At 41.9% G+C, this 21,313-nt stretch overlaps 1 protein-coding gene across 1 annotated transcript in view; it reads right to left on the reverse strand.

Annotated features, from left to right (window-relative positions):
• Positions 1-4,792: 4,792 nt before the first annotated feature.
• Positions 4,793-21,313, reverse strand: part of FGF9 (fibroblast growth factor 9) — a 41,881-nt gene continuing 25,360 nt past the window's right edge. The window contains exons 2-3 of the mRNA XM_075592254.1: positions 19,409-19,512; positions 4,793-9,128 (exon numbers count right to left, since the gene is read on the reverse strand). Coding sequence (XP_075448369.1) covers positions 8,883-9,128; positions 19,409-19,512 — 350 coding nt within the window. The 3' untranslated portion in view covers positions 4,793-8,882. The remainder of the gene's footprint in view (positions 9,129-19,408; positions 19,513-21,313) is intronic.

A 21,313-nucleotide genomic window follows, 5' to 3' on the forward strand; every position in this document is an offset into this window, starting at 1 on the left:
ATAACAACTCGCCCGTTGCGAGTGGATTTAGGCCGCTGGCGATCCGTGCTGCGGCTCTATTAATTCCCCTGCTCGCGCCAAAATTTTCAAATTTTTTTTTTTTAAATAAATAAATAAATAAAAAATTCCTCTCCCTGATTGGTCTGACGTGGGGAAGAGGACCGGCTGGCAGCTCTGGGTCAGCCTCTCTCTCCCCCCTCCCCTGCCCATGATCCCCGCTTGCTGCCAGGGGCTCTCACTTCCGTCCCCAGCGCGCGCGCGCGCAAGCAAAGTTGACTGCTGGATCCAGCGCGTCCCCGTCCGGCCACGTTTCCCATGCGGATACTAAATACTAAATTTCCCCCCAATGCCCCCAGATGTCACCCGCAGACCTCGATGTCGCCCGCAGGCCCATATACCCACATACCTCTGGTGAGTGGGACTCCCGGCTCCGTTTCTTGTAGTGTGTGGTGTGTGTGGTGTGTGTGGTGTGTGTGGTGTGTGTGGTGTGTGTGAGAGCTGGGGCTGCTATATCACGGGAGGCTGCGGTGTGCCGGGCCCGATCAGGTACCGGGGGAAGGGGGGACGCACACTTACACCATCCCCTGCAGAGCTGCGGCGGCTATTCCGGGAGGCTGCAGTGGGCCGGGCCCGAGCAGGTACCGGGGGGGGGAGAGGACGCACACCACCCTCTGCCGGACCGGGAGGCTGCAGTGGGCCGGGGCCGGGCCCGAGCAGGTACCGGGGGGGAGGGGACGCACACCACCCTCTGCCGGACCGGGAGGCTGCAGTGGGCCGGGGCCGGGGCCGGGCCCGAGCAGGTACCGGGGGGGAGGGGACGCACACCAACCTCTGCCGGACCGGGAGGCTGCAGTGGGCCGGGGCCGGGCCCGAGCAGGTACCGGGGGGGAGGGGACGCACACCACCCTCTGCCGGACCGGGAGGCTGCGGTGGACCGAACCCGGTGCCACCAGCGCCATGTCGGGCTGCCGGGTCCCAGATCTATTCCCCCCTGCAGCAGGCGCCTCGCTCCGCTCTTGCTGCGGCCTCCCGTTTAGGTCGCGCGGGGCGGGCGATGTGCAGGAGAGGTGAACGGTGATGCAAGGGTGGAGTGAACGAAGGTAAGGGGGGGGGTGAACGGAGGTAAGGGGGGGGGGGTGAACGGAGGTAAGGGGGGGGGGGGTGAACGGAGGTAAGGGGGGGGGGTGAACGGAGGTAAGGGGGGGTGAACGGAGTTGGGGGGTGAACGGAGTTGGGGGAGGAGGGGGGGGTGAATAGAGATGCAAGGGGGAGACAGGCTGGACTGGGGAGAGAGCAGAGAGAGAGACAGGCTGGAGTGGGGAGAGGACTGAGAGAGAGACTGGGGGGGGGAGAAGAGAGAGACAGGCTGGGGGGGGGGGGCTAAATGCTCCCAGGCAGTCAGTCGCCCACCCAGTCAGTCACCTACCTACCCAGTCAGTCACCCACCCAGTCAGTCAGTCACCTACCCACCCAGTCAGTCACCTACCAAAGTCAGTCACCTACCCACCCACCCAGTCAGTTAGTCACCTACCCACCCACCCAGTCAGTCAGTCAGTCACCTACCCACCCACCCAGTCATCCCTCCCACCCAGTCAGTCAGTCACCTACCCACCCAGTCAGTCACCTACCAAAGTCAGTCAGTCACCTACCCACCCACCCAGTCACCTAACCACCCACCCATTCACCCACCCAGTCAGTCACCCACCCTCCACCCACCCAGTCAGTCACCTACCCACCACCCACCCAGTCACCTACCCACTCACCCAGTCAGTCACCCACCACCCACCCAGTCAGTCACCCACCCAGTCAGTCACCTAACTCAGTCACCCACTCAGTCACCCATCCACTCAGTCAGTAAGTCACCCTCCCACCCAGTCAGTCATAAAGTCAGTAATACCCCCCCACACCCAGTCAGTCATACCCCCCCACCCAGTCAGTCATACCCCCCCACCCAGTCAGTCATACCCCCCCCACCCAGTCAGTCATACCCCCCCCCCACCCAGTCAGTCATACCCCCCCCCCACCCACCCAGTCAGTAATACCCCCCCACCCAGTCAGTAAAATGTCAGTCATCCCACCACCTGCCCAGTTGCCAAGTCACCCCGTCACCCCACCCAATCAACCAGTCAGTCACCCCACCCCCCCAATCACCCCACCGAGTCACCCCACACCCCCAATCACCCCACCCAGTCAACCCATCCCCCCACAATCACCCTCTCTCTGTCTCTCACCCTCTCTCCGTCTCTCACCCTCTCTCCGTCTCTCACCCTCTCTCCGTCTCTCACCCTCTCTCCGTCTCTCACCCTCTCTCCGTCTCTCACCCTCTCTCCGTCTCTCACCCTCTCTCCGTCTCTCACCCTCTCTCCGTCTCTCACCCTCTCTCCGTCTCTCACACTCTCTCCGTCTCACACACTCTCTCCGTCTCACACACTCTCTCCGTCTCACACACACTCTCCGTCTCACACTTTCTCTCCGTCTCACACTCTCTCTCCGTCTCACACTCTCTCACTCTCACACCCTCTCTCTCCGTCTCTCTCACCCTCTCTCTCCGTCTCTCTCACCCTCTCTCCGTCTCTCTCACCCTCTCTCTCCGTCTCTCTCACCCTCTCTCTGTCTCACCCTCTCTCTGTCTCACCCTCTCTCTGTCTCACCCTCTCTCACAATCTGGATATTTTATTTACCCTGTATATCTGAACTGCCCTATACAACACCGAAATAACCTATACGGCTGTCTTCCAGATCTAACTCTCGAGCTTCACACAGAAGACATCGGAATTCCCCGTAACCCAGAAGACAGGTAGGGAACACCTCCCCTCCAATGTATAACATTGCGGGAATGAGGTACCTGGACATTGAGGGTCTGCGGATCAGGTAAGATCCCAGGCGGGATTGCTGCTTTAAATATTGTAAAGCGGGGGCATCCAGGCACTAGTTAAGGGGTGCAGGAAACTAGTCCTTCACATCTGGCTTTTTTTTCTAGATTCGACATTTATACACACACACACAAGGACTAATTGTAGTATAATGTAATACAATAAATAAACTTATGTCAAAAACGAATGTTCTTACTAGGAATTTATTCAATTTATTTCATTTATGGTTTTTTTAAATGCGGGTCTGGGGGCGGGATTAGAGGCGGGGTTGGGGGTGGGACTAGAGGCGGGGTTGGGGCGGGACTAGGTGGCGAGTAGATTTTTTGGTTCGGCGAGTAGATTTTTGGGTGATTTGTCAAGCACTGTATATATATATATCTCATTTGGCACTCAATTTTTCTACTTTCTAGGACTGCGCAGGAGTGCAAGTGCTTGTGTTTAGTAAGAATAGCAGCAAAGTGAGGACACTTATTTGGATTCTCCTCAAGTTCAAGTCTAATAGGCTCCATGTCCGTCTCTGTTCTGGATTATTGTTTACTAGAGGTACTGTATAGTACAGTATATTTTGAGTGGTGCTATGTTTTCTGACAATGTTGAGGCCATATTTTCCATTTTTGCTTTTAGTTGACTAATCTGCTACAGGCATTATTAATTTCGTTTTGATTGCCCACAGAACTTAATCGGACTGTGCTGCAGTTAAACTGGACAGCGGCACAAAAATGATTTGCAAGGTTTCTGGCATAATCTCTCAGGACTATTTTATTAAAATTCTCTCAATATCACAGAAGAGGCACTTTATGATGTGTAAATGCATGGATTTCAGCTGCAATACCTATTGCACTTTGGAAGAACACAAGATACACAAAATTAGAAATAGCCATTAGTTTTGTAAAGGTGGAAATTGTAATTCTAGGATTAAAGTTTTGCTTTTGAACCACGGGCATATCCAAAACTCAGGCCTCCTCCTCATTATGCAGCCAAAACAGTGATTTTCTGCCTAGATATTTGAAGACGAGAGATGTGTGAAACTTTTGCCCAAGGTTACTCAGTCAAGCAAAATGTGCTCTTTTTCAGACAGGAAAAAAACTTGCGACCTTGTCAGCCTTCGCAAGCGCTTCGCCAAGCATCAAGTCAACATGCATTGTAATTCCACTTATGTTCATTTGCAAAATTCTTCAAAATCCCTGCATTCACTGAATGCCGAGACTATAGGTAGGGCATATATGCCATGTTTTGGTCACTGTCTGGCTATATTTTGCTGAAAAAGTAGCAAAATGCAAAATCTAAGACTACTTTGTGACATTATTCTACCTTTGACGCTTGGCTAAACGTTTGAAAATTGGAAACAAAAACGTGAAATAGTTTGCGCCTACATCTTTACCAGTTTTGCCCAGCTTTGTTTGAAGACATCTTTTCTCCCCATGTTGGGATAGTACTTGCTCACAGTGAACAGCAAATGCTTGTTTTTTTTTCAAAAAAGGCAGAAACTTGAGCAATATAATTATAATCCATCTTTTGTATAGCATTGGGAATGTGAGACACGTGAGATGAGGAAATGCTCACACAAGAAGAACTGATCAAGCAAATAAAACTTACATTTACACACAGGCATTGTTAGACAAGCATGTCCACATTGAAATGAGATGCAAATTTATCGTGCCTGAAGTGCCTCTTTTTAGATAGATTTCCATGTCGAGAAATGCAGCAGTATATGCTATTCATGAAACTGATATTCTAATGCAGGGGTGGCCAACTCCAGTCCTCAATGGCCACCAAGAGGTCAGGTTTTCAGGATACCTCTGCTTCAGCACAGGTGGCTATCATAATCACTGACAAATAATGTGACCTATAATGTGCAGGATTCAGACTTTTTTTTTCTGGTATAGATGCTTAACACAGCAACCTTTTAATCTCCCCAAATATATAAACATTATAATTTTGCTTTTATTTGATATCAATTAGTTTATACCTGTACTTCTCCCCATGTGTTTCACGGTCCACAGTACTTACCACTTTGAACCCACCATTGTATTACTTTTGCCAAAAGACAATGGCCTAATCCAAGACATAACATATATTATCCTTTTTTGACCTTCAAGAACTCTCTGGAAAAGGAGGTGCAGATTAATTTCGACACAATTCAGCATTTCCCATTTAATCTCATCCACAAGAAGTTGATTTACTGCCGTATGTAATAAAGATTAAAGAAGACTATTCCTCATTTCATCCTGGTCCCAAAATAAATGTAAATAAATAAAGCAAAGTTGTTGCTTATCTTTTCTGTACAAACGGTGAGGGGTGAGTATGGTGGCACACAATTCACTATTAATAATGACTTAACCACTAATTGAGCCATCTGTGAGGAAGCAGGGATATCCTGAGGACCTGACTTGTTGGTGCCCCTTGAGGACTGGAGTTAGCCGCCCCTGTTCTAATGGTTTGATCTCGGGGCATTTTCTCCCACTCAAAATGTTAGGATTTAAATAGAGTGCTGTTACTACTGAATCGATACCTAACGAACGTGCATGATCAATTGAAACATTTTATAGTGTAAAAGGAATAAATTGTACTATTTTTAGCAGATGTCTGGATGTATACAGTACGTTCACTTTCAGAGGACTAGACACACACGAAGAGAAACTTGAAACTGCGGATGTTGGTTGGCACAAGAAGAACGAGCCATTAGTGATATTTATTGATTTTAACTGTAGAGTTGAGCTAACACACAGACAGAATGTAAGTTTCTTATAGGATGGGACTTACATGCTGGGACTCACTACGGTCCGAGGTGGGGTATCCCACCCATTGACTTGAATGCCAGTTACCTCTGGATAGGGGTGATTCCCTGCATCGGACCTTCGTGAAGAGGCCACATAGAATGAGCAGTCATTTGGAAGCTCTACTTCTCTACTCATACTCCCTCTACTCATAGGAAACTTAACCTAGATGTTCCCGATTACCTTACACTTCCCCATTAGGTTTCCACCAGGAGACTTGTCACCCAGTACCCAGGGAAGACCAGGCTCGTTACGTAGACCTTCAAAACCCTTAAGATTCTGCTTAGTACTTTTAGATTACAAGCTCTTTGGAACATAAACTGCTCTCTAACTACTGTATTTATTTGTGTTAAGGTTAAAGTACTAATTTTTGTATGAAATATTTTCTCGTTTACATATTGTACTGCACTGCTAAATATGTTAGCATCTTAATTAGAAGTTACCGTGTTGTTGATACTGAGGGCAGCAGTTCACTGATCCCAGAGATCTGAAGGGAAAATAAGGGCTATTTCTTTACCTTCTATAAGATGTATGAAATTACATAGTTACATAGTAGATAAGGTTGAAAAAAGACATACACCCATCAAGTTCAACCTATGCTAAATTTAGACGACAGACACGTTATCCTATATCCGTACTTACAGTATATAGATCCAGGAGAAAGGCAAACAAAAAACCCCAGTGACAGTATTATCCAATTATATTTCATAAGGGGAACAATAAATTCCTTCCTGACTCCAAGAATTGGCAATCAGATTACTCCCTGGATCAACATCCTTCCCATGTTTATTTATTAGGTATATCCCTGTATACCTTTACTTTATAAAAAAAGATGTCCAACCTTTTGTTGTGTCTACATTGGGATATTTAAACTTTGATCAGAAGGAAAGTAGATAAATGACACGTATTTCAGTGAAATATCAGGTAATCCCCTCCGATAAACTCACAACTATTAGCTTGACCAAAAAGTAATGAGAACCTGAAAAGTAACACACATGGAAATTATGTGAATGGGTCCAATATTTGTGTTTAAGAACAGTAGTGGATAGCAGAGACGAGATGAGAAGTTCTCCCGAGTGCAGACGCTATAATCAGAATTACCCTCTGTGATATGAATCCAAGTAGACAGTGATGAATTTCATGGTATACACACAGTAATAACTTTTACAAAGAAAGCTGACACTTTTCTTTTTCGATAACCATTGTTGACGTTTTTTTTTTAAATATATATGAAATATAATCTCATTCCCGGATTAAGACATTTCAGAAAACTTTTAAATAAATATTTATTTCTATGCTTATTAGTTAAAAAATATTACAATATTTATATTTTTCAAAATGTACCACACATTTCAACCTTGCCCCTACAGGGCCCAGTATTTGTGATGTGCAGACATGTTTGGAAACACAAAACCAAATGAAAAAAAAAAAAGTATAATACTTGTCCCCTTGTTGTTATTCGTAAAGATTTATTAGGTTCATTTTGCAAGTTATTTAAAAAAGGGTGCTAATGTATTATGACAGTTCACGCCAAAAGCAATTTCCATAACAGTTGTTACAATGACCCCTAGGAAAACTGAATGATCTGCTATAAGATAGTCAGTGCACAAATAAACAAGGTTACGTACAGGAGTTATTCTGTTAACCTAGGTCTTGCCTTTTAATACCCCCCAGGAGTTGTTTAAGCTTTAGCGAGAATTGTGGGACTACAGTACCTGCTGCCACATTACACCTGTCAGTCCCATAGCCATTTCCTATATTGCTGTGAAAAGGCACCTACAATTTTACTGCACAGAGCCTTTAACTATGACAACAGTTTATATTATATCGTGCTCCTTGGAGTTTTGCTAAAAAATTAAAATATCTTACCATCTGATCTGCAATAGGTTTAAACAGGTAGAATATATATATGCATATATAGTAAACCTTAGGTGCCTTTGAACAGTAGAGAAGTTTACAACGGTAGGGTGCTATAAGCCACTTATTGGAGAGGAACTTTTAAAGATCACAGCATAGAAATTGAAAGCCCGGCTTTGTCTGAAATCCTTTGTGGGTTAAGCCAAGAGTTAAGCAGTCGGGAGAGTGAATACTTGAGGGTTTATATTAACACCCGATCCCCCGCCCCCACCCCCACCCTCACCCCAGCGCCGAAGAGGCCTGCAATGCATTGCAAACTTCTCCATGGCGGAAGCTGTAAAAGATCCCAATCCTACTGCAGAACAGCTGTGGGTTGCAAACTGAGGGCAAAAGTGTGCAGTGCACAAATGTATGCTGCACACTCACTTAACAAGCCAGAGCTGTTTTGTGCTACAAACAAGCAACAAGCTTACAGTGAGACCCTTACTGTCATGAATGGTGTTCATACTTTTACAAAGTAATGGGCACGAAATAGATTGTCACCTTTAGGGTCACAAGAGTTTTTGTTTTTTATCCATGCACCGTAATAATAAACTTGCATGAATTTACCACAGGTTCATAATGGCCTTTAACATTTAATGCTTACAGAGCCTAAAGCTTCGAAAATGCCTATCTGGCCTGTACATATTTCATTAAAAATAAACTCTATATAATAAATAAATATATAAAATAAATATAATGTTGCCTTTGGAATTTCTATAAATAAATGTAACTTTTTTTTTTGTTTTTTGTTTTGTTGTTTTTTTTCTTTTCTTTTTTTTTTTTTCTTTACTAAGAGGTCTTTGATTTACGCTCAGTGGGATGGAACCCCAATGAGCAATTAACTGAAAAGTCTTTTTGTTTAAGTAAGACTGCACCCATCCATGCCTTTGTAAATGCGCGTACACTTGAGCAGGCCTTCAGCCCAAAATCCTGATGAACCGAAGTATGGCAGCTACGCTGATATACGATGAAGTCAAACTGATCAAAAATGTAAAAGCATGTCTATTTCCCAGCATGCATCAGGCCTCATTCCTCGTTTTTACTTCTCTCTCTCTCTCTCTCTCTCTCTCTCTCTCTTTTTTTTTTTTTTGCTCTCTGCCTTGTAATAAATCAAGCGAGTGGGCACAGCCTTTCCTCCAGGAGGACAAACCCTTAAGTGCAGAACAGAATCAGCATGTTCCATCCAAGCCTCCATCATACATTATGCATGCGACAAAGTTTGGCAACAGTGGAGCCGATGTGATGACACAGCTAATCAATAAGAACCCACCGCGTGAAACCTTTTATAGTGGTTACTTCTTAAGGGCTCGAGTGAAGGAACTAACTGTCTTTGTCAACTTTGGCTTAAAATATCTTTATAAAGTTCAGGTACTTTTTCAGGGTCCACCGGTCTAGGTAAAAAATGCGTAAATTTTTGATGCCGTTTAGTCCTAGTCCCTTCTCTTGGAGTCCCATCTTTATTCAATGCTACGTAGTATCGACGCCCAGTGTCCGTATGTTTATAGAGGTTCGATGAGTAAGTGTTGTACCAGTTTTCTTCAAATTGCTCTCTGAACACGCACTCCTGTGTTAACTTATCCTGCAAAGAAAACAGAAAACAAGTGTCACTGAATGTATTTTCTACCTGCTTGCAGTACATGGCAGGTCTCTCTAATACGGGAAGAGGATAAAGATGCAATCCCTCAATACAAATTAAATACAATATTTTCTTATAGTCAACCTATAAAAATGTGTAGGGTGCAGTTTAAACTGGATGGCATATTTCAATATCCACAAATATAGGTTACTAAATGATAAAGCAACAATATCCATTTAGCCCTTTTAGTTACCTTTTATACACCATGAAATTGACATTACATGGTGGGGGGTGGATATCATGGGAGAGAAGAGAATGGGTGAAATGGGGGGAGGAGAGAGTGGCTGACATGGGGGGAGAGTGGGTGATGTGGGGGGAGGAAGAGGGTGACATGGGGAGAGATTGGGTGATGTGGGCGTAGAGTGTGAGTGACATGGGGGAGAGAGTGGGTGACATGGTGAGAAGAGTGGGTGACATGGTGAGAAGAGTGGGTGACATGGTGAGAAGAGTGGGTGACATGGTGAGAAGAGTGGGTGACATAGGCGAGATGAGAGTGGCTGATATGGGCAAGAGGAGAGTGTGTGTCATGGGAGAAAAGAAAGTGTGTGACATGGGGGTGTGGGACAGAGGGGGTGACATGGGGGGAATGAGTGGGTGTCATGGGGGAGAGTGGGTGTCATGGGGGAGAGTGGGTGTCATGGGTGGATGAGAGTGAATGAAATGAAGGGATTAGTGACATGAGTGGGAAAGAGAGTTAAGCAGAGAGAGGGTGATGATGGGAGTATAGAGAGTGACATGGAAAGGGGCTGTACCCACTCTCTTGCATGTGCACAGGGAGTAAGGATGTTAGAGCCGCAGGTAGAAGCTTCTCGCTGCTTCCTCAGATCAGTTTCTTCATGCCAGCACGCTGATAAATACTTTCCTGCTAGCCTCCTTACCCTTGGAAACTAGTGAATAGCACAGGAGAGGAGCAGGGCCGTAACCATCAGCGCACTTTAAAAGGCTGCCTGTAAGAAGTGGGAATGAGTGCCTATCCGGTCCAGCAACTTCCCAACTTCCTATACACACACACACACGAGAGAGATGGAGAGCTGCCTTCTGCACTTGTGCCGGGGAACACCCAATGGCGGGTTCCCCTGTGGAATTAACAAGGATCCTCAGTGAGCCAGTCAGACCAAATAAGTTCAGAGAGGAGAATAAACCACTTCGTTATGAGAGCCTGAACTGAAGTGTACTCAAGTCTTTGTACAATTGTTTATCAAGATTCCATTCTCCCCATGTTTGCGTCTATGTCTTGTGATCTTACACCTGTATTCTGTAAGAATTTCCATCTATGTTGTTTGTATGCTTCTGTTATTAAAGATGTGCCAAGTTCCAAAGAGATGCAAGAAGTTGTGGAATATGGGTCAACCCCCCTCCCCATCCCCCCTACCCTGTTACCCCCCTTCCTTCTTCCCACATGTGTCTCCCCTAATGTGTCACTACCCTTCCCTCCCTGAGTCGATGTTTCATGTGTATAAGAATCAGCAAGTAATGTGGCAACTTCAGCTAATATGGGCCAAAAAATGTCTTCACACTGCTGTATGCTTGGAAAAAGATGAAAATAAAAAGTTGGAAAAAAAAAAAGATGTGCCAAGTTGTCCCAGTTTGTTTTGTGAATATTTCTGTGAATATATCAAGAAATGTTCGCTCTTGCGAAAAGTGTGTGTGGATTTTTTTAGTGTGGAAATGGGCAAGTTTTAAAAGGTTTTGCATTTTTTTCCTCATTATCATAAACATAAATCGAATTTGACAAAAGAATTGCGAACAGCAAAATGTTGAACTTGATGGACATATGTCTTTTTTCAACCTCCGCTACAATGCAATTATGCAACACTGGAAACAAATTAGCAAATTTCACTGTACGTTTTACAAAGTTACACAAATTCTCAAACTCAGGCAAAATATAATCATGGAGTAAAATACTGTTTCCCGCAGGTGTTTGTCTAGAATAGCCATTGTTGGCGATTAATTTTTATTTTTATTTTTTTAAATGTGAATTTTCAAAATGTACCCATTTTGCAAATGTTTTGCTCATCGGTCTATCCCTCATATGCAGAAGAATAAAACAGTAACAGTAATGTAGTGTAGTGTAGTGTAGTATATTTTTACAGACTGTCAATTATCTTTGTAGCTCATCACAGAAGTAATACAAGACAGAAAACTGTGAAATGTAACATAAAATGTATTGAAGAGCAATGTATATAAAATAAAACACTGGGAAGATTTTGCCTCAAAGAAACAATTATTCCCTCACAAAAGGCACAACCGCAATTCATGTGATGGGAATTTGATATAGAACTGAGATGAACTGAATGTTTCAAGGGAGGGGCAAACAGTACTAATCGTATTAATACATTTAACACCATATTTTGATTAGCAATTTTGTAACCATTTAACCAACAACTGATAGGAATAACAATGGTACCCAAACACTGTCAAAAACAAAAAAAGTTACAAACAGCTTCCTCCTTAGTAAGAGAAGAAATACATACTGTAAGTACACCCTCAAGGTTAGAAATGTTACATATTGTCTTTAGCTGTCTCTATAGTAGAAGAAAATTCCAGCTGCAATCTTTACTATTTTGGTATTACTCTTTAGTATCCCTTATACCAGCGGTGTGCAAACTCCCTGCGCTGTGCCCCCCCTACCTTCTCTCCTTCTTGGTCGCGCCCCCCCTCGCTTCTAATGTTGGGTCAAATGACGCTGCGGCATCATGTGACTTCATGTCAGATGACCCGCGGCGTCATTTGACGTCTCATCTCTATGGCAACTGGCATAATCTGACGCCGCGTTGTCAGAGACGCGTGACCACAGCCGGGTAAGTAAGTTTACAGAGGCCTCGCATTCTCAGCGTGGGGCCTCTAAACGCCACCCCCCCACCCCCGAAAAGTCTTGCGCCCCCCAGTTTGCGCACCGCTGCCTTATACTTATGCTATGCATGTCTGAAATTCATGGCTATATTTCTAATGCAAACATGAGTCCACTTCCCCAACCCCAGCAAATGAAGTGATAATATAAGCCGTTCGTTCATGATGTGGTGATGAATTTTTTTTTACATTTTTTTTCTTAAACTTTTGTTTATTGCTGAATTTTCACCAGTTTATTTCCCACTCCGTCTCCCTCTCCATACTTCTCCATGAGGATGCCAGGTAGGTCTAATCCGGGGATGACCAACTCCAGTCCTCAGGGACCACCAACAGGTCAGGATTTCAGGATATCCCAGCATCAGCACCGGTGGCACAATCAGTGGCTCAGTTATTCTGACAGAGTATGCATGTTTGTACAAAAATACACTAGAGCTACGGTAGTAATCATTAATATGGCACAAACTATTTGTGCATAGTATTCTGCGTGTATCAGTTGGTTTGTATAGCAGAATTTCAAAGAAGGTGGCTTCGAAGTGAATCTTTTGGAATGACTACATCCGGTCTGTAATTCTTGTGCAAACATCCCATTAGCTCTCTGTAAGTTTTTTTTTTACACTTTTTATTAAGGACAGAGATCATGTACAATAGTCACTTTTTTCTTTCATTATAAATCTCGTCTCAAATTGCCAGATATGTTAAAATGTCCATTCATATTTTTACATACAACCTCCAGGGTCTTTAAGATGTGAACATGTGTCGGAGACCAGAATATGATCAACGGTGCTAATTGTGATCATCAGAATATTAAATACATGCAGACACAACCTGCACTTGATTTAAAAGCGCCTTAACTGCTCTTGACAGCGAGCATTTGTTTAACACTATAATTTTCCCATTAAGTTCAATCTGTAACAGATCCCCACCTGACACTCCAATTACTAAAAATCATAAATGCATAGTCTACTGTAATAAATAATGAAATGAAGTTATAACAACCTAGAATATTTACATTCGGCAACCCTTAAAAGGATTAGAATAAGAAAATTATATACAACACTGTCTCCTTAATGCGCAGAACTCAAGAGGCGTTTGTAATATGTAGTGATCAGCGGGCTATTTCCTACTTTTAATTATTCATCTGCATGATGGTAAAATGCATTATTTAATATCATCAGAGGAATCTCTTAACTGGGAATGACATGTACAGTGCTGTGAAGAGAAACAAAGAATGTTTAATTTTTTTGTCTTGACCGACTAAATATTTATATTATAAAACTGATTTTGTTGCAAAAGAGTGTGCAGTGACCCGACGGTGTCCTAATATATACTTTTCTTATGGGAGAGTCTGCAATGCACTGCAAGCAAACCTGGTATCTGACAGCATGCCCGCATATATACATATACATTCTATTTCATCTGTACCACAGATACAATTTTTTTTCTTTTTGTGTCCAAAAGAATTAAACTTTGGGTGGCAGAGAGCACAGAAAAAAGGGCCTCATTTTCAAATGTGTGCGACTCCCCCACTATGTATGTATGTATGTACAGGTATACCCCGGTTTAAGGACACTCGCGAGTAAGGACATATCGCCCAATAGGCAAACGGCAGCTCGCGCATGCACCTGTCAGCACGTCCTGAACAGCAATACCGGCTCCCTACCTGTACCGAAGCTGTGCGCAAGCGGGGAGACTATAGAGCCTGTTACACATGCGTTATTTACATCAGTTGCCTACATGCAACGATAAGTGAAAAAAAAGGTAGTGCTTCACTTTAAGTACATTTTCGCTTTACATACATACTCTGGACCCATTGTGTACGTTAATGTGGGGTTTCATGTCCTTTGGTACAACATGCATCATTGTTATTTTCTGTTTGTAAAGAATTTGGGCATTTTTAGGGACGGTTACTCGACTTTTATGTTATGTTGGTACTGCAAATCATTTGACTTTACTGGAGCTCCAGTAAAGACAAATCACTTACAGTACCAACATAACATACTTTTTGTTTTCTTCACTTTATTTTTAGCTGCAAGGTGTTAAATTTGAAAGCAGTAGGGAATGTGCCGTTTTCACAGCTTTATTTGGGGCTTGGGTAATAATACCTACTGTACTAATAAGAAGAGTATATTGCAGCAATTTGAATGATGCTATATTAAGATTTGTAAAGCAATTCAACAGAAGATTCACAGTGGCAGACATTTTTTAAGCAGCCATTAAAGTTTACACCATAAAACAAAGTGGAATAACCTACATTTTTTATATTTAACCATATAAATATGTCAACTGGGGAAATGAACAGTGTCTACAGGAGACAGTGAGAGGTTAAGCAGCGAGACATGCACAATCTTAGCAAGCTCAAAATCTATACAAATTACTACAATTATTTGTCATATTGGATGTGCATTGGGACTTATTTACGGAGGCTAAGCAGTGCACATATTATCATGGGGTATCTGAAAGACTACATCAGTCATTTTGTTCTCTTTACTTCTGTGTACCAAACCCCACCACATATCTGAGGGGGCACATACCCGCCTTATTAAAGACCCGCCTCAATTATAACAAACATGATTTAAAGAAAAAGCCCTAATAGGCATTATTAATAACTGAGAATGACAAGGACAGTATCTGACAAGCAAATCATGATAGACACTTCAATTCATTCTTCTTTTTAAGAAGACCTTTTTGTCTATATACATTGTGTGAATTATCGAAACAGAACTAAATTATAGTGTGGACAGTTGTGCCTTTGCCTATCCCTGCGATACGGATAGTGCCAGGATTAATTATTAGAGGATACATGCTAGGGATAGATCGCAGAAGGCAAGGAATCACAGGAGGCAAGGAATTTGATCTCTCCTAGATAAGTATGGAAAGCTTGAAGGGGATGGATATTTATTGGCAGCAGATAGAGAATGTGGCTTTGCCCTCAGAAGGTTTTACCCCGTCGTTGGTACGGATAGTGTCTTTAAAGCAGTAATCCGCGATAACAACAGAAGCGATTTTATACCAATGCAATAAATGGCATGACACCGTGCAAAATATCAAAGGAGATATGCAACAAGATGACTTAATTGGTGTCTTGGCGCAGAGCACAAACTGTCTCATGTCTACTTGCGTCTGCGGCAAATTCATGGTGTGTAGTGTAGGTCAGGAGGGTGCAAACCTTTTGACCTGCGCCCCCTACCTGCTCAGCCCCTCCCTACCTGGTATCCGGAATCATCTGATGCCGCGTTGCCATGGCGACGCATCGCCCAAAGCCATCGGAGAGAAGGTAAGTGAATATACAGAGACCTCGCACGCTCCCGGCATTTAATTTAAATGCTTTGGGGAAGAGTGCGGGACCTCTGTGACCGCCGCCCTCTCCCCAAGAAAAAAAAGTGGATCCCTGATCATTGTTATCTGAGTTTCTTTCATCTGGAGCAGATCTCTTGGAGACAGATGTTAATATCACCACTGACCTGGGAGAATGATCTCAAGCATAAAGAAAGTCAATCTGCTCCAGCTAGCCAGGCAAAATGTGGATATATCTCATTGTAATATTGCTCTTAGCAACTCCTTTAACTGCTACAATAACCACTCACTACTTTGCTCATAGCAGCAAGTGAATACTATTTGGCACAAACACCATCAATATTGACACAAAAGGATATAACATGAAGAAACGGATATGTCGGATCAACATAACCACATAATGACCATTGGCAGTAATGTCCCATCAAGGAAAACATCTTCTGCCTTCTTTCACGGTTAGTAATCCAATACCTGAGGGCTACTGTATGAATCAGAATAATAAAACGTGTACTTTGCATTTAGCACCTAATCGTGGTTATGCGTAGCGCTAGGAGAGAGCTTCCCGAGGAGCATATCATTTGATATATCAAATTATGCATCTAGTTCTGCCATTTTCTGGAGCCTGCTAAATAGCTTCTATTTGTAATAAGGTTTATATATAGATCCAAATAAAGAGAAATAAAATAGATTACACCAAATGTGATTGCTTCAGGACCTAATGCATCAATTCGATGCTTGGGAAGTTGTTATGGGTAGAGATAGAGTTATCCAAGGAACGTTAATTGAGATGGATCAAATTATGCATCTTGATCCGTCACCTCCCCCTCTATGCTCCTGAAATGCAACTCATACTTTTAACATAGTATATATACATACCAATGAAGAGAAATTGAATTGATTGGTCGAGATTTGATTTGTATGTACACTGTAATTTTATGCCTGATGAAAATCCAAAATGTTGGATATTTTTTTTTTTGATGCATCAATACAATATTTGTCTTCATCGTTTCGAGCGCTTTTTTGCTTATCTGCATATTACTATTATTTGAGAATTGTTCAATTCTATCGATTGGTAGTGAAACATGAAATAGAGTGAATTTAAAAAAATAAAAAAAACCTTGTAGGTTACTTTAATTCTAAAAAGCTTTAAACAGTATGTAATTTTCTCATACAAACAGAAGCTTCAAGAGCATTTAGAAAACAATCGCGCTTTGAACAGCTTAACTTGCGTAACTAGTTGTCCGAAAATGACAATTCTTTTGCTCGTCACAATGGAACACAGCTTCCTTGGTGTTCCAATCGATGGTCGTTCAGTGGGAATACTGTTTTCTTACTTTCTATAGAGGTTTCTTTTGGGGTTGGTTGATGCCACTGTCTCCGTTTTCATGAAAATTGTGGGTTATCTGACCACTATTCAATAGAGGCATCAGTGATGAGTGCTATGTTTGCAAATCCTTTGCTGCAAACCCATGTGATCCCTCACTGTGTGCCCTGACAGATAGGTTATGTCTGATCCTTATGTCTTAAATGCTCTGTGTTGTCTTGTATAGAGCTGCCCTTCCACACTTTGTTTTCAAACCCCTCAGGTTACTTTATTATGCGAGTGCTGCATCCCTTTCTGACCAGGCCTAAAGCTGTCTAACCCTTAGGACATTAGCAGACACATGAATGAGTATCTGTATGGAGGGGAACGCCAGCAGGGGATTGACAGGTTTGATTTATGGTTGACTCCTTACAATGCCGTGTATTCTTTTCTGACCAATATAGATTCCTAAGTGTTAGAATTCATTTTGAGCACACATCTGACTTTTGTACATCTATCACACATTAACTCATCAAGCAGTACGAGCCTCCACTACCCCCTCAATCTTTCAGATCATCATTTTCTTTTCAATCTGCTTTACATTTTTGGCACGCATCTCACTGGGGATGAAGCAAAATCTGCACCACCAAACTGAAATACTATACGTTTCGGTCCTTTGTATAGGAGCGCAATGTTGGTGTTGTTGGACTACAATACACTCTTCAAACACTTACATGTGCTGCATTCTTCATTTCCTATCAGCCTTTGGTTTGGGTGATGGATTTCTATTGTTTATTGATATATTGTGCTTGCACATGCCCAGTTACCTTTATCATTTTTTTAAGGGGTGCCACTGTGACTTTTGTATTGTGTGTATGTATATATATCGGTTATAGTACATATCTGTTAAAATCTACAATTCTTAGAAAAATAAACAAATAGTAAAAGGTACGAGTGTTACTGAACACTATTATAGTGATAGCCAAAAAGTATGGCAAGCTTCATAGTAGAAGAATATATTTTTTAGAGCATATTGTCATTGGGGTATGCCTAGCCACTGTCTACATGAGCTGTGACACCAGCCTAATCTTTCACATAAGAACTAAATAGAAAGCTGAATGTTAGAATGTTTTAAGGACACTGGGAATAAAAATTTTTAAAAAAAATTAAAAAAAATTAAAGAAGGAAATACGTCTCCAGAGCACAACGGGTACCCACTTCCCATTGAATGCTTTACTCAGGTAACTATTTTTTTGTTTAGATTATTCTTTTCCAATTCTAAAATTTTGTCATAATCAGACCAGTTTTATTCAGCATAAGGAGAACCGTTAATATTTCTTTTTAAAAACGATAGCACTTTTTTTTTTTTAAATTCAGTCTGTGTTACAGCTGAAAGCAATTGGGAGGTAATTCCCCTGGTGCAGATCTCATGGGGTACAGAGATGTTGTAAATATTTTCTAGAAATCAATTTTTCCCAAGTAATTGTTTTTACATATTTCACCAAATGGCTACAAAAGAGGGACACAATTATGTACTAAAACATTATGGAATCAAATCTATTATTTAGGCTAAATATTATTTGACTTCAGCAAGCAGTAATGACTACTGTAATTGTAATGCAACTCTGATGGATGGAAATCCTTCTCATGTGTAGAGACTATCAGACAGTGATTTGAATGATACGTCTGGAATATATTGGATATAACAATTTTAGATTGCTTGCCTATATCCGCTCCTTGTGACCTTGGGCAAGTCACTTTATCTCACTGTATCTAAGGCACCAAAAACGTATAGTGTAAGCTCATCTGGGCAGACACTGTGTCTGTAAAAATCCTATATACAATGCTGCTTATTGCACGCTATATCGTAATTGTGAAGCACTTCGAGTCCCATTGGGAACAAAAGCGCTATATGAAACAGTTATTATTATATTTCTATTTGCCATCTGAAAATCTGACAACTTTACCAACAACGACACAAGGAAAACTTTGCCTATTTTCACAGCTTGTGAAACGGCTAACAGAGTTACATTTGTTGGAGGCTATGGGATTTGTGTATGAAGGCAAAATTGGAGCAACTCTGGGGTAAGAAAATGGCACAATGTGTACAGTATGAATGAAAAATATTCTATTCATTTCAATGGAACGATTTTCTTCGATACAATTTGTGATGTTATCTGACCCCAGAATTGTTCTATTTTTGCCCTGATACGCAGAGCCCTATAAGTTAGAGAAGTGTGCATTAAGTCGGGGGTGGCTTAGTTATTGATACCAAGAAAGGACAAATTGAGATAAAGTACTTGATACATCTATATAAAACAAACATAGGCAATGTTATTACTCCCTCTGGCATAGTGCAGTGAGATGTACACAACGCACCACAGGGAGAAGCGGCCATTGTTTTGAATCAGATACGTGCGAGAAAGGGGCGGGCCATCACACTATTTCACCCACCAAAATCTACGTACATACAACAATTGTTTAAGCTTTGAAGTTAAAGGGTGGGAGAAATATTGGGAAGTGCTTCACTGAAAGGATTTGTGCAACAGTCTCCCATCGGAGGTGGTGAAGACCAACATGGTAAAGGAATTCCTAAGTGCTTGGGATAAACACAATGGTACAGAATCTTCATATAAAAACAACACAGGGATTAGAGGTTTCATACCAGGTAAGAAAATGAACAAATTAGGTAAACCAAATGGTCCTTATCTGCTGATATCATCTATGATTCAATGGAACATAAACTACAAAATGTGCTATCATTTTAGAAACTTACCGACCCATACAGCTCCCCTTTCTCGTTCATTCCAAGGTAGAGTCCACTGTCTACACCCCGAATGCTCACCAGGCCAACTGCTATACTGATAAATTCCAGAATTCCTAGCAACAAAACAGAAAGCAGGGAGCATTTATTATTTTGTTACAATGGCACAAGTGTTGGGGCATCAAAGAAGACTTGCCCCCCGAATATTAAGAAAATCACCCAAAGCAGCAACCTCCTACAAGAGCAAGTATTTTGTTTATACCTTATGTGCACTAGGGGTTTCCCCTGGAGCTGAACTGCGGCGCTCAAAGATCACAAGACCCTCCAAAATCGCAAAGATATTTCATATTTGCCAGTACTTGCAAGTCACCCAATCAGATGGCATGGCTTTCTGTTGGCTACCGGAGTAAGGCCGACCCCAGGGGCCTTACTGTTTCTCCTGGACAAGAATTCTTCTAAGGGCATTTTCTAAATGAAATACAGTATCTATAAAAAAAAAAAAAAAAAAAAAAAAAACTAGCTTGGAGTACTGTGGATTCTCCCTTGATAAAAAATACAAATAAAATGGTTATATATATATATATATATATGTCAGATAAGGCAGTTGGCACTCCAATAGGTGCTGGTAAGCCACAGGTGCACGTCCCATATAGAGAATGTAGTTATACGTTACTGTTCCAAGGATTGGTAAACAAGAGACAGCACTCAATGTTGAAAATCAAAGTGTATTAGTGATAGCAAAAATACATCCAGAAACCCAACGTTTTGGTCCTACAGAATGGGACCTTCCTCAGGGGGATTTTTTTTATTTTTTATATCCCCCTGAGGAAGGTCCCATTCTGTAGGACCGAAACGTTGGGTTTCTGGATGTATTTTTGCTATCACTAATACACTTTGATTTTCAACATTGAGTGCTGTCTCTTGTTTACCAATCCTTGGAACGGTAACGTATATATGTGTGTAAAAAGGAAGGGGGAAAAAAACAAAAACAAGGATGAAGCACTGATAGCGGTTTCAACCTTTTTCTATGCAGGAGACTGAAATGCATGATATTTTACTCCGGCCCATATGCACTAACACCGCTATGTGATAAAACTCCTTTCAGCACCAGAAGACACTTTACAATCCATGCAAGTGGATGAGACATGAGATGTTTTATAATGCCTCTTAGTAAATACTGTATGGCCTGTAATCCCTTCAGAAGCTTGGAAGTCAAAGCATGGCAGACCCATCTAGGGCAGAAGAAAAGTAGGGAAAATAAAACACTGGTTTCGGAGAGACTCTATTTTTAAATAGCCCACTTGTCTTCATGCCCCAGTTATATCCTGTGGTTACCCTTGTGCATTTTGGATACATTTTACGGTTTCTAAAATCATTGCATCCTTTAGATGCGTTGCTGCTCTGATTAGGAATCCAATAACCACATGTTCTCTACCCAGTGACTACATGGAGGAGTTAATATTCCCTGCAACTGTAATTGAATGATGCATTGCAGATAGCAGGCGAGTGTCACAGCCAAAAAATAGCTCACACTGCACCCTTTTTTTCTAACTTAACTCTGTGGTGTGATTTGCAGTACAAGACGTTCTATTTTTAATCACAGCTGGATTAGCACATAATACATGAATATAATTTAATGCCACAACAAGGAATAAGTGAACGTACAGTATATTTGCAACAAACATGATACAGGTGTGATGCTTAATTGCACAGTGCACAGAGAGATGCTTTGCAAACCCCTCTGGCTGTGAAGGGGTTATTGCTTGAAGATGGTGAGGATATAGATATATATATATATATATATATATATATATATATATATATATATATATATATATATATATATATATATATATATATATATATATATATATATATATCTGCCACTCGCCTTGAATGAACATTTTGATCACAGAT

This window comes from Ascaphus truei, chromosome 3 (assembly GCF_040206685.1).
Source record: "Ascaphus truei isolate aAscTru1 chromosome 3, aAscTru1.hap1, whole genome shotgun sequence".
Taxonomy (NCBI): Eukaryota; Metazoa; Chordata; class Amphibia; order Anura; family Ascaphidae; genus Ascaphus; species Ascaphus truei.